Source organism: Oncorhynchus nerka, linkage group LG22 (genome assembly GCF_034236695.1).
Source record: "Oncorhynchus nerka isolate Pitt River linkage group LG22, Oner_Uvic_2.0, whole genome shotgun sequence".
In the NCBI taxonomy this organism is placed as follows: Eukaryota; Metazoa; Chordata; class Actinopteri; order Salmoniformes; family Salmonidae; genus Oncorhynchus; species Oncorhynchus nerka.
Window position 1 is genome coordinate 48,863,625 of NC_088417.1, and position 16,729 is coordinate 48,880,353.

Sequence of the window (16,729 nt, forward strand, 5' to 3'; positions counted from 1 at the left end):
GCGGGGGGGGGGTGATATTTATGCCTCTAACTTTCTCACTCACCATTATTAACAATTCATTAATGATTATCTATAATCATTGTAGCATCCACATTAATGTAGAAGTGTTCAGAAACATTAATTATATTCTTATTTACAGTAACACTGACTCCAAAATGACACAATAGATAATTGACCATTTCTATTTGGCACAACATAATCTGAAACACAACCAAAACAAACTGAAATGCAGTTTTAGAAAAAAGGGTTCCAGTCGACGAACTCAAAAAGTTTCTTCAAAGGGTTCTCCTATGGGGACAGCCGAAGAACCCTTTTAGGTTCTAGAAAGCACCTTTTTTTCTAAGAGTGTTGGAATATAGGACATACAAAACATTTGTCTAGTTTAATACACTACAAATGAGTTTGTCCAAATACTTATGGGGGGGGCTAGATGCATAAAGTGCTTTAATTTCTAAACAGTAAAACAGATATGTACGGAAATACCCTAAAATAAAAGGCTGAGGTTCTGTACTGTCGCCTCATACAATAATTGATCTAAAATCCAAAATGCTGGAGTAGAGCACAGTTAAAAGTTTTAGTTTAACTGACCAAATAAATATGTGGTGGGGGGGGGGTGGTGTACCTGGTATGACAATCTATGCCACCTAAAGCATTTTGTTTGGACTGCGAGTCTGTGACCTATATGCAGTATCACTCTTACATCACTCCTTTACCCATTTGCCAAAAAACAACAGATACAGTAAGAACCTATATTCTATTTTGTCACTTGACCTTAGAGAAAGAAAGCCTTTATAAATGAACATTGTGACATATCAAAAATAAATTATATCTTCCCAACCCCAAACTCAGGTTACAGGTTTACTACCAGGCTACAGGCCAAAATAAATAAAGGCCTTTTTTTCAAAGGCAGGGTTGAATGGAAACCATCCAAGAACATACTGACACATCCTTGGCTGCCTCTTCATGTGACCAGGGCCCCCTTACAGACATGCCAGGAACAAGATCAGAGAGAAATACTTTACAATTCCGTCAGTTCTGAGGGAGACCACCCTACCTCACTCTGTCTATATGAACAGGTTGGGACAGCATCCTGACAGGTATGAATGAAACAAGACAAGGGATGAAGGTGTAATAGTGTAATAGAACATGTAGGTAGGTCTTCCCCTTCAATTGTTATGAGGAGGGTGTCACTTCACTTGACATCTTGAGAAGTCTCCCCTTCACAGTGTCAAATATTTGATATTAATTGGTCATTTTTGGTTATTCTCTGTGATCACGCTCTCCGTAGCCGACGGGAACAAGACGTTTAGACAGGTCAACATTCACAAGGCCGCAGGGGCAGACGGATTACCAGGACGTGTACTCAGAGCATGCGGGGACCAACTGGCAAGTGTCTTCACTGACATTTTCAACCTCTCCCTGACTGAGTCTGTAATACATACATATTTCAAGAAGACCACCAAAGTCCTTATGCCCAAGAAAGTGAAGGTAACCTGCCTAAATGTCTACCTCCCCGTAGCACTCACATCGGTAGCCATGAAGTGATTTGAAAGGCTGGTCATGGCTCATATCAACACCATCATCCTGGAAACGCTAGACCTACTCCAATTCGCATTCCACCCCAACAGATCCACAGATGACGCAATCTCAATCACACTCCACACTGCCCTTTCCCACATGGACAAAAGGAACCTATGTGAGAATGCTGTTCATTGACTAGAGCTCAGCGTTCAACACCATAGTGCCCAGAAAGCTCATCTCGAAGCTAAGGACCCTGGGACTAAACACCTCCATCTTCAACTGGATCCTGGACTTCCTGACAGGCCGCCCTCAGATGACAAGGGTAGGCAACAACACATCTGCTATGTTGATCCTCAACACTGGGGCCCCTCAGGGGTGCATTCTTAGTCCCCTCCTGTTCTCACTGTTCACCCATGACTGCGTGGACAAGCACGACTCCAACACCATGATCACTGACAACGATGAGACAACCTATAGGGAGGAGGTCAGAGACCTGGCAGTGTGGTGCCATGACAACAACCTCTCCCTCAATGTGAGCAAGACAAAGGAGATGATCGTGGACTACAGGAAAAGGAGGGCCAAACACGCCCCCATTCACATCAACGGGACCGTAGTGGAGCGGGTCGAGAGTTTCAAATCCCTTGGTGTCCACATCACCAACAAACTATCGTGGTCCAAACACATCAAGAAAGTCATGAAGAGGCCATGACAATGCCTTTTCCCCCTCAGGAGACTTAGTATGGGATTTGGTATTGGTCCCCAGATCCTCAAAAAGTTCTACAGCTGCACCATCGAGAGCATCCTGACCGGTTGCATCACCACCTGGTATGGCAACTGCTCAGCATCCGATCGTAAAGCACTCCTCTGCCACTTCTGCTTGTAGGTGTGTGTGCACTCATTAGAAGGGGGAATCCCAGTGGTTAAAATACAATGAGGTGCACACATTCCTATCTCAATCTCCATCAAACATACCTGCAATCTTGATGATGTTAAATATGGGCAGCTTACAACCCATTTGATCCCCATTCTGTTTATAGCCACATAGCACACATTTTCACTCAGCATAAAATACACAATGATGCTGAAATAATACACTGTTCCAAGAGGCGTGGAAACACATATTTTTGATGAGTCATCTAATGTATGCTTAGTCAAGAGAAAACTGTAATTGGGAGACATGCAGACAACAGGTAGCCTTTTCAGCAGCATGCTGGGAATGAGCCAAGGAAGAAGTACCCCCACTCCAATATCACATGGGCCCTGCTCAAAAGTAGTGGAGCATATAAGGGAATATGGAGCCATTTGGGACGCAGCCTGAGAAGGTCACTGCCTCGCAAATGGGACAAGTATGAGAGAAGTACAGGAAAACACATGATGACTTGAATTGAATACAGATGGAGATAGTAGATCTCAATCATCGGCTTCTGACTCAGAAGACAATGATCACATCTTCATACCTCGGTTTAAAACATTGCACCCTTTTAAATCACTGTTTTTTTTAAAGGCTGTACCATATCATATTAAATGTAAATATCATTATACAATACTGCTGTGCTGATGATCTCTATAGGGATTTAAAGTATGAAAGGGCTGTAATGTAAAAAATCAACGGATGGCCTAGATAATTCTAGGAGTCTAGACCATAATGAAACAAATTTGAGGATCTGTCTTTCTTTCTGCAGGCGTTTCAGTCTGTCAGTCTCCCAGGTTTGTCAGGCTGCCCTAGAATAACCTCTGAACTATCAGAATTGGCACCTATTCTCCAGTCCCGACAAGCAGTTTGTTGTAATATTATCAATCATGAGATACAGTGGCATTGATGTAGGTAGCTGACATTTGGATGCCCCGTCCTGGCCTAATCAAAAGCCTATTGGATGCCACAATCAAACCGAATGAAAGAGAACCACAACTCATTTGGCACCATATTCCCTTTAAAGTGTATATGGGGAATAGTCTGGCATTTGGGACAGACCTGATATATGTTGCAGCATGGATGAATTTTTTGCTAAATAAACGATGAGTCCAGCAGACAGTAAATTAACGGTCAGTACAATCAAATACCCATGGAGAGGCATTGTGTGTTTTCTCAAGGGACTTAACCCACCTGTGGTGCGGGGCAGGCTGCTACAGCACGTTTGAATTGAATCTGTGCCAGAAAAAGCTAGTGTGTCTATCATTTCACTTGGGGGGGGGGTATTGGTACACTAATACAGAACAATTAAATGCCCAGGGCACTACTTATGTGAAAAAAATATTTATTTCCAAAATGCCTGTTTTTTCCCCCCCATATTTTTCAGAGGGTGCACCCTCACTTCCCGCGGTTATGTGAGATGGGTAAAGAAAAGCCTACAACGCTTGTATTTTTTTATTTTTTTTTTGAAATGCGTGCCAAGGGTGCAAATATATAATGTCAGAAACACAACAACAATCATTGATATAGAAAAAAAAATACTGCCATGCATCATTGGCTGGGTGGCCACGCGCAATTACATGAAGGCGCGTGCAATTACTACCAGATACACAGTAACCCTCACCGGAGACTAGCTGTAAAATATACTAAGGTTACGACAATCCAATAATTCCATGCAGAGCGTTTGATGTCGAACTTTCTGTAATGGTATTCACTTCTATTCAATTTCGCTCCGGCCCAGGTCCAATGATTTTGTTTATTTTCGAACGCTTCTGCATGGGAATTGTACAATGTCCCTTTTTTATCAATAACCTAGACTGGCGGAGATCCGGCAAAATACACATCACTCCTAATAGAAAGTAGTAAATGCTGTGCAATTGATATCACTTGTCTGTGTGAACTAACAGCATGGCTTGGAGTAGTTGAAATAGGCTATTAAAACGTTTGAAAGTAAGCCTAACGTTATTTCCACATTTCTTCAATGTCTTTCTTATTACGAAAGGAAATATGAATAGCCCATTTTTTTATCGGTAAATGCCCAATTATTGAGCAGATATTAACCCGATTTAACAAACCGCTTACACTAAACGGTGGGGTTCACTTTCAAACGAGTGATAGGTGAAGAATATAATTCCATTTGATTTCCATGTCAGGTTTGAGTTTTTTGGCGAAATGAACCCATCGTAAAGACATTTGAATCGGCTTTCAGTAACGGCAAAATGTAAAGTACGTCATTAATATGGCGCCAAAAGAGTTTAAAGTAGGAGCTTATTTTTGTTGTGAGGTTGCAGAACCCTCGCACAAGAGGGAGAACATGAGCGGGCAAGAGGGGAAGCAAATGGGCAGGCGACTGGGTTTTTCCGGCAGAACGTCTCGAAACTAGCTTGCAACATTTCATTCCATGAAAATGAAGCACATATATATATTTTTTCTTCTCCCCTACTGGATCTGAAAACACACTCACGTGACAAATCGGGACCTGGGGGATATATCACATTGGACTATTTTCAAATGCGACATGGCTTTGAAAATGAGATTTGTTAGCTTACCTTGCTATACCCGGCATAGCTTTAGCTTACATTAGAACTGACTTGCTGGCTGCAGCTCGAGGCTATCTTGCAAGCCGTTAGACAATTTGGATTTACGAATGATACTCCTAAAGTCTGCTAAAGGTAGCTAACAGTTAGCTACATTTAACTGTATTTAGCTGATAACTGCGAAGGCGGCCATCGCAGTTTTGTGTAATAATGTTATGCTGCCGGATAGACTTTATAATGGATTAAATTAGTAAATTGCTACTTTTTATTTGGACTCTCTTGGGAGAGCATCTGATCGACGTGCTGTCACCACAGCCTCGCAGGCACGTCCTGTCACCAACGTGGATAGTCGGTGGGCTAACGTTAACTAGCTAACTAGCTAGGGTAGTTGCACTGGAATTTGACCACCGTGAAATTCACTGTCACTACATGTGGTTAACTTCAAATGATTTCGTGATTTCTCATCGTCCAGAGTCGAGGACGTTTTCGCCATCGGAAGCTGACTGCAATCAAGGTAAAAAGGTAGGTTCGATTTTGGTTTCTTCCCCCAAGAAGTACAGTAGTAGCATGTAACGTTAGCACGGGGAGAAAAAGCACACTTCCAGAGCTGGTAGTGAAATGTGTAACGTTAGTGCATGTGGGTCAGATGGTTGTGATAGCCACACAAATAGTTAACACAAGAAGAACGTTCAACTGCAACTTCTTATTTTCGAAAATATGAAAATGTCAGGTCCCAGTTTGCAAGCAATGTTAGCAACGCCAACTACGCAGCGAGTATTATTTACAGGCGGGCGGTCATAGCTATGTTCACCGCTGTTATGAAATAATTTCGGTAGCGGGATTTTCCTGAGGTGCTCTTGCGTAACATGCTTCAGTGAAACAAATGGCTAATTAATTATTTTGTTGAATTCGAAGCAATTATTGACAACTTATGCATGAGTCGTGCAAGTGTGTGTGTCGCGAGGAGGGAGCGCGTCTCGCCAACATATGGCGCTGAAAATGCACATGCTGGGCTAATGACGAGTGATCGGATATTATCTGCCCGTTGAAAAGATCAAATGAGCAGAATTTTTGGTAATAACGATTGCGCTATAAAACTGGATTTGTCTAAAGTTACTGTCGCCATCCAGTGTCGCTCGCTTGTGGGTTTGAAATCGCACGTGAATGCCAATTGCGTTCCCAAGAAGTGGAGTGTGTATTTCGGAAGGCTAAGCACGCACCTATCTAAGAATTAGAACAAGCTTGTTAACTCTCCTCTCCCCTCCCTGGCTCTCTCGCTGTGCAGTTCTAACTGTAGGGGGAGTGGCTATTGTTTACCTTCAGAAACTCTGTGCTCATAGATCGGGGGGGGGGGGGGGGGGGTGCTGCGCATGGCGAGTAGAGGGGACAGAGCAGCATCTTGATGTTCCCATTTTAAGAAACGAGAACTTGATGTTCATAATCAGATGTATTTGGGGTCAAGATATTTTCAGTGTTTTGAATTACACATTGAGACTCTCTTAAGTGCCACGCGCTGAAATCTTTGACAGTTGTGGGGGGGGCTCACATTTATATTTTCAGTTCTTATTGGAAGAGGGGTTTTGGTTTGTTATGGGGGGCGCCAATGTATGTGAAGTGTACTTTACAGCACATAACCTCGAGTACATCCAAATGTTTATGTATTTATGGTCCTCTTTAACAACAAACAAAAAAGTAAAAATTTCTTACAATCCATTACCTCCAGTGATTTAGAGTAGTAGACTGCACAATCCATCCTGCTCCTCTTATTGCACAAATGTAATTGAACTGGTCCCTTCCTTGAATCAATTAAGTCTGAATCATGTTGGGACCCAGTTGTGACAGCTCTACCCCCATGAAACAGGAGATGAGTCATGGTGTGGGGGCATAAGAGCACGCTCTCTCTCTCTCTCTCTCAATTAAATTTACATTCAAAGGGCTTTATTTGCATGGGGAAACATGTTTACATTGCCAAAGCAATTGAAATAGATAATAAACAAAACTGAAATGAACAGTAAACATTACACTCACAAGTCTCAAAGTAATAGACATTTCAAATATTATATTATGGCTATGTACAGTGTTGTAACAATGTGAAAATAGTTGAAGTACGAAAGGGGAAATAAATAAACTGATAAATATAAGTTTATTCTTCGCTGGTTGCTCATTTCTTGTGGCAACATGTCACACATCTTGCTGCTGTGATGGCACACTGTGGTAGTAGATATGAGTTTATCAAAATTTGATTTGTGTTTCGAATTCTTTGTGGGTCTGTGTAATCTGAGGGAAACACTACATGACCAAAGTATATGTGGGCACCTGCTCGTCGAACATCTCATTCCAAATTATGGGTATTTAATATGGAGTTGGTCTCCCCCCATTTCTGCTATAACAGCCTCCACTATTCTGGGAAAGCTTTCCACTAGATATTGGAAAATTGCTTCCATTCAGCCACAAGCATTTGTTAGGTCACACTGATGTTGGGCGATTAGGCCTGGCTCGCAGTCGGCGTTCTAATTCATCCCAAAGGTGTTCGATGGGGGTCAGGGCTCTGTGCAGGCCAGTCAAGTTCTTCCACATCGATCTTGAAAAACCAGTTCTGTATGGACCTTGCTTTGTCATGCTGAAACAGGGAAAGGTGGCATCCTATGATTGTGCCACGCTGAAGGTCATTGATCTCTTCAGTAAGGCAATTCTACTGCCAATGTTTGTTTATGGAGTTTGCACGGCTGTGTGCTCGATTTTTATACACCTGTAAGCAACAGGTGTGGCTGAAATAGCCGAATCCACTGATTTATACGGGGTGTCCACATACTTTTGTGTGTGTGTGTATATAATTTACGTGTCTAATATAGTCATACATTTGGCAGGAAGTCAGGAAGTGCATCTATCTCTCTCGGTCAGATACTCTTACCTAGAAAAACACAGTTGATTACATGGAGGGGGGAGGTGGGGGTCGCTCGGGGGGAGTGTGTACATGTGTGTTAGTAATCTATGTTACAGGTGCGTGTGTGGGCGGGCTCCTAATCTGCGTATGTGTGTGTTAGCACTCTCTGATTGAAAAAAGGGGGCAAGTACCTCACATGATATGCAGTATGGTATTAGCAGCTACTCCACGGGGGTTTCATGAATGGAGTCCCTGACTGCTGCTCATGTCATTTTAACATCTCTCCAACTGTACACACACACACTCGCCTCAGTAACCTCCCCAAGCAGTGTGTGTGTGTTACTACTACGTGTCAAGGGAGGGAGATGACATCCACGCAGGGGGAAAGGAATAGGAAGGGTAAGAGTCTAGGTGGGCATTTGCGCTTCAGCAAAGAAAGAGGAAGAGGAAGTGATTTATTTGTGCTCTATTTTAAAAAAAAACTTTATTTAACTAGGCAAGTCAGTTAAGAACTCATTCTTATTTTCAATGAAGGCCTAGGAACAGTGGGTTAACTGCCTTGTTCAGTGGCAGAACGACAGATGTTTACCTTCTCAGCTCGGGATTGGATCTTGCAACCTTTCAGTTACTAGTCAAACGCTAATCCATTGTATACGATGCGAACAGGTGACTGACGTTTCCACGACAAACTGCCGTCAACGTCAGTCGCCTGTTCACCTTTTTGTTGTTGTGTGGTGCTCCAACTCCTTTTTACCTCAAATTGGTCCCTATTTTGTACGTTGTTGTTCTCTCTTGGTAAGGCATTCTCGTGAATAGGGATGGTTGTTGGCTTGAGCTCATTTCATCATCCTTGGCTGTTTATCTCCTTACATGTGTAGCGGTGTGTGTGTGTTGTAGCCTGTGCGTGTGTGACCATGTACTTGCATGCTTGTTTGTGTGTAAGCGTGTGCATGCATCATGTTTATGTAAGAACGTTTGTGTGCTTTCATGTCTGTGTGTGTGTGTGTGTGTGTGTGTGTGTGTGTTCTCTGCTGCGGATGGCCCTGCTGTGGCCTGGAATGGATGCTCATTAACTGAGCCTGTCAAGGTCTCAGTGGGAGCCTGCTGTTCAGTGGGCAGAGGGCGGATGAAATCTCTGGAAACGCCAGGAGATGAATGTCTTTCACCCGGCCCGGTGACTCACGAATTGTTATTGAAATATAATTGCGGAGCAGGGTATGATGCAGGAGGAATGGAAAATGTATTTTTTTTCCCTTTTTTTTTTCTCCCCTCGGCTGTGATGCAGGACTGAAACACAAAACACACAAGCTAAACAAACATACATGCAACACATTTCAAAAGGCTTTTTTGGAATAACAGCTTTTCATGCTTTCTTTGACACTGTGTCCTTCTGAATAAGGGAAATGATAAAGCCCAGCTCCTGTGGCAGTCAGTGGTACTGAACAAATGACACTTGTCAAACTACTTGTTCTGTCCCAAATGGTACCATATTCCCTACATAGTGCACTACTTTTGACCAGGGCCCTTTTTATGTAATTTAATTTTTTTATTTTTTATTTTTTTTTATAAAGTAGTGCGCTATAAATTGATGCCATTGGGGACGCAAACTGTGTACCAGACCTTGGATAGAACGCAAGTCCCCAGCCTGTTCAAGAAGGTAATCGGAGGCTTTGCTGATGGTGATACAGTCGGTGGTTGTCTGGTGGCTGTCTTTTTCTCCCTGCCCTTTTCACCTTGCATCAAAGCCAGGTAGATTACCCAGCATCTCTAGTTTCCCGGCACATGAAAAGGCTTGAAAAACGGTCCATTTTTATGTCTGCCGGCAGTGCCTGATTACACCAGTCAGTAGCCTCTGTAAAGCAAGGCGTCTTTAAAAAGCACCAAGCTTTGGGTTGGTGTCTGTATTTACTGCTGTCTGCTAATAATCAACACAACACCAACCCTTGTACAAGGATACACATCCAAAAAGCAGCGTTCATTCTCTGATGGCAACAAATGGTCAAGGCCACAATTTGGGAATGAAAGGAAACGATAAACAGCAATCGGTCCCCTAGGTTTTAACTCTTTATTTACCTCAAGGTAACACAAGTGTCCAGCCAGGAAACTTAAATGGTTGGACATGCAGACATATGCTTGCTTGGGCCCCTGTTGTAAATGAGGGGTAGGGGGGGGGTAAACAGGGTGGTGGTGGTGGGAGGAGGAAGATACCAACAGGGAGGTAGCCGGGCCCGTGTTAGTGTGAGTGAAGGGCAATGTGCACTCCTCCATCCCTCACTGGGGCTAATGAACTCCTGATGGCAGGGGAGGTGAGAGCAGGGGGATTAATCTCCTCTTTTCCTCCTGCAACAGCCCTCCCCTCCCTCTTCCCTTGTTTTGGCACTCGGGTCCCTTTCATTGTTTGTCAGCACTGTCAGGCGAGAGAGAGACTGTAGAAAATGATTTGGTCCTGTCCTCCCCCCTTCTTGCTTCCACCTCTTTACTTATGTTATTTTTTCCCCCATAATGCAGCAGCATCAATAAATATTGTCTTAAGACCTGTGGCTGGACCGGAGCCGTGAAGGTGATGTTAAAGGAAATCCGTGATATCTTTTGTTGTTCATATGTTGGGCTGGTCCCCTGGGGTCGCTGCTGAGGTCATTCAGTGAGGGTATGGTTGTGTCCCAACATGGCATCCTATTGGCTAGGGTCAAAATTAGTGCACCAAATAGTGATTAGTGTGCCATTTTGAAACGGCAGCAGAATCCTCATGGGAGAGTAGCCTACGACTATGCTACACAATGTAGCCATGGAAGGGCCACAGACCAAATGCACCCTCGGGAGCAGGCAGCAAGCAAAATTAGCAACAAACATATCATGGATTTAGAGGCTAAGTACACACGGCTGTGTCTCAATAGCAATAAACCACCGGTCTCATGAACAATATTTTAAGCACAAGCCCACATGCTAGTGAGTGACCAGCAAATTTGTATATTTGATATTTTATGCATGTGCTAACAAGGGAGAATATTTTGAACTGTTATGAATAGACCCTTCTGTCCCTTCTGTTTGAACAGCGTGTTGGCCTGTCCAATTTGTACAGATGTTGAAATCAAGTGGGCTACCTTATTTCTCAATGAGAATTAGTTGGCAATTCCTTATATAATTGTTTCATGCTTATTGCACGTTTTATAATACACAGCGTAGATAGTTAGTATTAGAGGTCGACCGATTAATCGGAATGGCCGATTTAATTAGGGCCGATTTCAAGTTTTCGTAACAATCGGAAATCGGTATTTTGGGCGCTGATTTCCGATTTATTAAAATGTTTTATTTTATTTTTTATTAAACTAGGCAAGTCAGGTAAGAACACGTTCTTATTTTCAATGACTGCCTAGGAACGGTGGGTTAACTGCCTTCTTCAGGGGCAGAATGACAGATTTTCACCTTGTCATCTCAGGGGTTGCAGTCTTGCAACCGCACAGTTAACTAGTCCAACGCTCTAACCATTGCACTCCACGAGTAGCCTGCCTGTTACGCGAATGCAGTAGAAGCCAAGGTAAATTGTTAGCTAGCATTAAACTTATCTTATAAAAAAAACTATCAATCATAATCACTAGTTATAACTACTGATCCAGTTTAGCAGGCAATATTAACCAGGTGAAATTGTGTAATTTCTCTAGCGTTCATTGCACGCAGAGTCAGGGTATATACAACAGTTTGGGCTGCCTGGCTCATTGCGAACTAATTTGCAAGAATTTTACGTAATTATGACATACATTGAAGGTTGTGCAATGTAACAAGAATATTTAGACTTAGGGATGCCACCCGTTAGATAAAATACAGAACGGTTCTGTATTTCACTGAAATAATAAACGTTTTGTTTTCGAAATGATAGTTTCCGGATTCGATCATATTAATGACCAAAGGCTCGTATTTCTGTGTGTTATTATGTTATAATTAAGTCTCATTTGATAGAGCAGTCTGACTGAGCAGCAGCAGGCCCAGCAGCAGCAGCATTTTGCCAGCAGCTCTTCGCAAGCACAGCGCTGTTTATGACTTCAAGCCTATCAGCCTAATGTCTAATGGTGTAACCAATGTGAAATGGCTAGCTAGTTAGCTGGGTGTGCGCTAATACTGTTTCAAACGTCACTCGCTTTTAGATTTGGAGTAGTTATTCCCCTTGCTCTGCAAGGGCCGCGGCTTTTGTGGAGTGATGGGTAACTATGCTTCGAGTGTGGCTGATGTCGATGTGTTCCTGGTTCGAGCCCAGGTAGGGGCAAGGAGGGGGACGGAAGCCATACTGTTACACTGGCAAATACAATAGTGCCTATAAGAACATCCAATAGTCAAAGGTATATGAAATACAAATGGTATAGAGAGAAATGGTCCTATAAATACTATATTAACTACAACTTAAAACCTCTTACCTTGGAATATTGAAGTCTCATGTTAAAAGGAACCACCAACTTTCATATGTTCTCATGTTCTGAGCAAGGAACTTAAACGTTAGCTTTTTTTACATGGCACACATTACTTTCTTCTCCAACACTTTGTTTTTGCATTATTTAAACCAAATTGATCATATTTCATTATTTATTTGAGGCTAAATTGATTTTATTGATGTTTTATATCAAGTTAAAATAAGTGTTAATTCAGTATGGTTGTAATTGTCATTATTACAAAAAAAAAATCGGCCGATTTGAATCGGTATCGTTTTTTTTGGGGTCCTCCAATAATCAGTATCGGTGTCGAACAATCATAATCGGTCGACCTCTAGTTAGTGTAACAGTATTTTGGCTAAAATGTAGCTAGCGGTAGAGCAGTGCTGCACGCAACAAACTGAGCAGACATTTTCCAGAATGAATATTAATTGATACTCCTGTTTTAGTAGTGTCTGCTCTGCACGCAGTTTGAGGAGTTGAGACATAAAAAGGGTAACTTCTCTATTTCAGTAAAATAATGTTTGTCTTTCGGTGTCCATATGATCGATTTCGTTGGACAGATTCTCAAATACAAATGAGTTGAAACCGCTTGTCAGAGAGGTGTGTTGTGTGGGAAGGAAGGTGCACAATCGCAGCCGAAGGAGACCAGACCAAAAAGACAACATGACAAGAAGCAGACATAAACGCTCATGAAAATACCAACTTGATTCTGCCTCCCGAGTGGCGCAGTGGACTAAGGCACTGCATCGCAGTGTTAGCTGTACTACTAGAGAGCCTGGTTCGAGTCCAGGCTCCATCGCAGCCAGCCGCGACCGGGAGACCCATGGGGTGGCGCACATTTGGCCCAGCGCAGTCCGGGTTAGGGGAGGGTTTGGCCGGCAGGGATGTTCCTGTCCCATCGCACACTCCTGTGGAGGGCCGGGCGCAATGCACGCTGACATGGTCAAATCTAATTTTATTAGACGCATGCACCGAATACAACAGGCGTTGGTAGACCTTACAGTGAAATGCTTACTCACGAGCCCCTAACCAACAGTGCAGTTAAAAAAAAAAAAAAAAAACGGACAAGGAGAAAAGTAATTTTAAAGAGCAACAGTAAAAAACAACTATATATATATATATATATACAGGGGGGTGCTGGTACAGAGTCAATGTGCTGGGGCACCGGTGAGTTGAGGTAGTATGTACATGTAGGTAGAGTTATTAAAGTGACTATGCATAGATGACCACAGAGAGTGGCAGTGGTGTGTGTGTGTGTGTGTGTGTGTGTGTGTGTGTGTGGGCGGGGGGGGGTGCAAATAGTCTGGGTAGCCGTTTGACTAGATGGTCGCCAGGTGTACTGTGTTTCCTCCGACACATTGGTGCGGCTGGCTTCCGGGTTAAGTGGACGTTGTGTCAAGAAGCAGTGTGGCTTGGCCGGGTTGTGTTTCGGAGGACGCACGGCTCTCGACCTTAGCCTCTCCCGTAATGGGAGTTGCAGCGATGAGACAAGACTGTAACTACCAATTTGGATACCACGAGATTGGGGAGGAAAAAGGATTTATAATAAAGTAACTTGATTCCTGCGATCTAGGCATTTGGAAAGTAATTCAGACCACTTTACTTTTTCCACATTTACATGTTACATTACAGCCTTATTCTAAAAAAGGATAAAATGCAAATCCCCAGCAATCTACACACTACCAAATAATGATGAAGCGAAAACAGGTTTTTTGATTTTTTTTTTGTGCAAATGTGTTAAAAACAGATACCTTATTTACATAAGCATTCCGACTCTTTGCTATGAGACTCGAAATTGAGCTCTGTTGCATCCTGTTTCCATTGATCATCCTTATGAAGTTTTGTACAACTTGATTGGAGTCCACCTGTGATAACTTCAATTGATTGGACATGATTTGGAAAGGCGCACACCTGTCTATACAAGGTCCCACCGTTGACAGTGCATGTACAAGCAAAAACTAAGGCATGAGGTCGAATGAATTGTCTCTAGAGCTTCGAGACAGAATTGTGTCGAGGCACAGATCTGGGGAAGGGTACCAAAACATTTCTACAGCGTTGAATGTCCCCAAGAACAGTGTGAGCAGGCATGAGTACACAATACTACCACTTCTACTCCCATTACCACTACGGATGGAGTGGCACTGCCAGTTTTGCTATGCCGTGCCGCCATTCGGAAGTTGGTGATTTGAGGCATGTGTGAAAAGGGGGGCGTTGTGGGGTCACAGGGCAGTAATGTAATCCATCTTGGCCACTGTGCAAGGCATGGTATGCCGACGAGTTCTCCAGCTGCACCATCGAGAGCATCCTGACCGGTTGCATCACCGCCTGGTATGGCAACTGCTCGACATCTGACCGTAAGGCGCTACAGAGGGTAGTGCGAACGGCCCAGTACATCACTGGGGTCAAGCTTCCTGCAATCTAGGACCTGTATAATAGGCAGTGTCAGAGGAAAGCCCATAAAATTGTCAGAGACTCCAGTCACCCAAGTCATGGACTGTTCTCCCTGCTACCACACAGCAAGCGGTACCTGAGCACTAAATCTAGGTCCAAAAGGCTTCTTAACCTGTTGCGACGAGCAATCCCGTATCCGGGATCCTATTTATAGCCTCAAGCTCATTACAATAACGCTATTCATGAAAATCTCAAATGAAATGAAATAAATATATTTGCTCTCAAGCTTAGCCTTTTGTTAACAACACTGTCATCTCAGATTTTCAAAATATGCTTTTGAACCATAGCTAAACAAGCATTTGTGTAAGAGTATTGATAGCTAGCATAGCATTAAGCCTAGCATTCAGCATGCAACATTTTCACAAAAACAAGAAAGGCATTCAAATAAAATCATTTACCTTTGAAGAACTTAAGATGTTTTCAATGAGGAGACTCTGTTAGATAGCAAATGTTCAGTTTTTCCCCAAAAATGATTTGTGTAGGAGAAATCGCTCCGTTTTGTTCATCACGTTTGGGTAAGAAAAAAACCCGAAAATTAAGTCATTACAACGTGAACTTTTTTCCAAATTAACTCCATAATATCGACAAACATGGCAAACGTTGTTTAGAATCAATCCTCAAGGTGTTTTTCACATATCTATCGATGATAAATCATTCGTGGCAGTTGACTTTCTCCTCTGAAGGAAATGGAAATGCGCATGGAGCTGGAGATTACGCAATAATTTCGACGGAGGACACCGGGCGGACACCTGGTAAATGTAGTCTCTTATGGTCAATCTTCCAATGATATGCCTACAAATACGTCACAATGCTGCAGACACCTTGGGGAAACGACAGAAAGTGTAAGCTCATTCCTGGCGCATTCACAGCCATATAAGGAGACATTGGAACACAGCGCATTCAAAATCCGGACCATTTCCTGTATGAAATTTCATCTTTGTTTCGCCTGTAGCATTAGTTCTCGGGCACTCACAGATAATATCTTTGCAGTTTTGGAGACGTCAAGAGTTTTTTTTTCTTTCCAAAGCTGTCAATTACATGCATAGTCGAGCATCTTTTCGTGACAAAATATCTTGTTTAAAACGAACGTTTTTTATCCCAAAATTAAGAGCGCCCCCTATCTCGAAGTTAACAGATTCTACCCCTAAGCCATAAGACTGCGGAACAATTAATCAAATTGCCACAGGACTATTACATTGCCGCCCCCCCCCTCTCCATTTGTTTTTACACTGCTGCAACTTGCTGTTTATTATCTATGCATTGTCACTTCACCCTTACCTACATGTACAAATGACCTTTAACCTGTACCCCCGCACCCTGACTCGTTACCGGTACCCCCTGTATATAGCCTCGTTATTGTGTTATTTTTTAAATGTATTTGTTAAATATTTTCTTAACTCTTCTTGAACTGCACTGTTGGTTAAGGGCTTGTTAAGTAAGCATTTCACGGTAGTCTACACTTGTTGTATTCGCAGCGTGTGACATACAGTTTGATTTAGATCTCTCTGTGCTGTGGAGCACTTTGTTTGTTTTATGGTGCGAAGTCGTCACCAAGGGGACTCCTCCTGCAGGACTGTTCCTCCATTCCTACAGTACAGCACCTCTGGGGGAATCCTGCTCTGCATTTTAAGAGTTTTAACTGAAAATGGATCTCACACTGGATAAAAAAAAAATTGTTGAAGTGGAAAATGCATTCTTTATACATCTGTTATTCCTCTTTGGCACCTAGCACAGACTTCTTCCTCTCCATGGCCATGGAAATGTCTCAATCTTAACAAGGATTTTGGGGGGGGCAAATCACACAGGTTTTCTTCCCCGTTGAAAAGCTGTCGGTCAGACACGCCAGTGTTTTTCCCCTCTGATGTGGAGGGGAGGCGATGAGTCGCTGTCTTCAACCTACAGAATGAAACATGACTCCCACCACCCACTTTTATTGCTTTCTCTACGTCTTTGATATGCCACTGAGGGTAAAACAATAAAGGAAAAACGACACATCCCTGAGGGA

At 42.9% G+C, this 16,729-nt stretch overlaps 1 protein-coding gene across 1 annotated transcript in view; it reads left to right on the forward strand.

Moving 5' to 3' along the window:
• Positions 1–4,671: 4,671 nt before the first annotated feature.
• The window catches only part of jade2 (jade family PHD finger 2), a 149,493-nt gene continuing 137,435 nt past the window's right edge, over positions 4,672–16,729 (forward strand). The window contains exon 1 of the mRNA XM_029627126.2: positions 4,672–5,490. Coding sequence (XP_029482986.1) covers positions 5,398–5,490 — 93 coding nt within the window. The 5' untranslated portion in view covers positions 4,672–5,397. The remainder of the gene's footprint in view (positions 5,491–16,729) is intronic.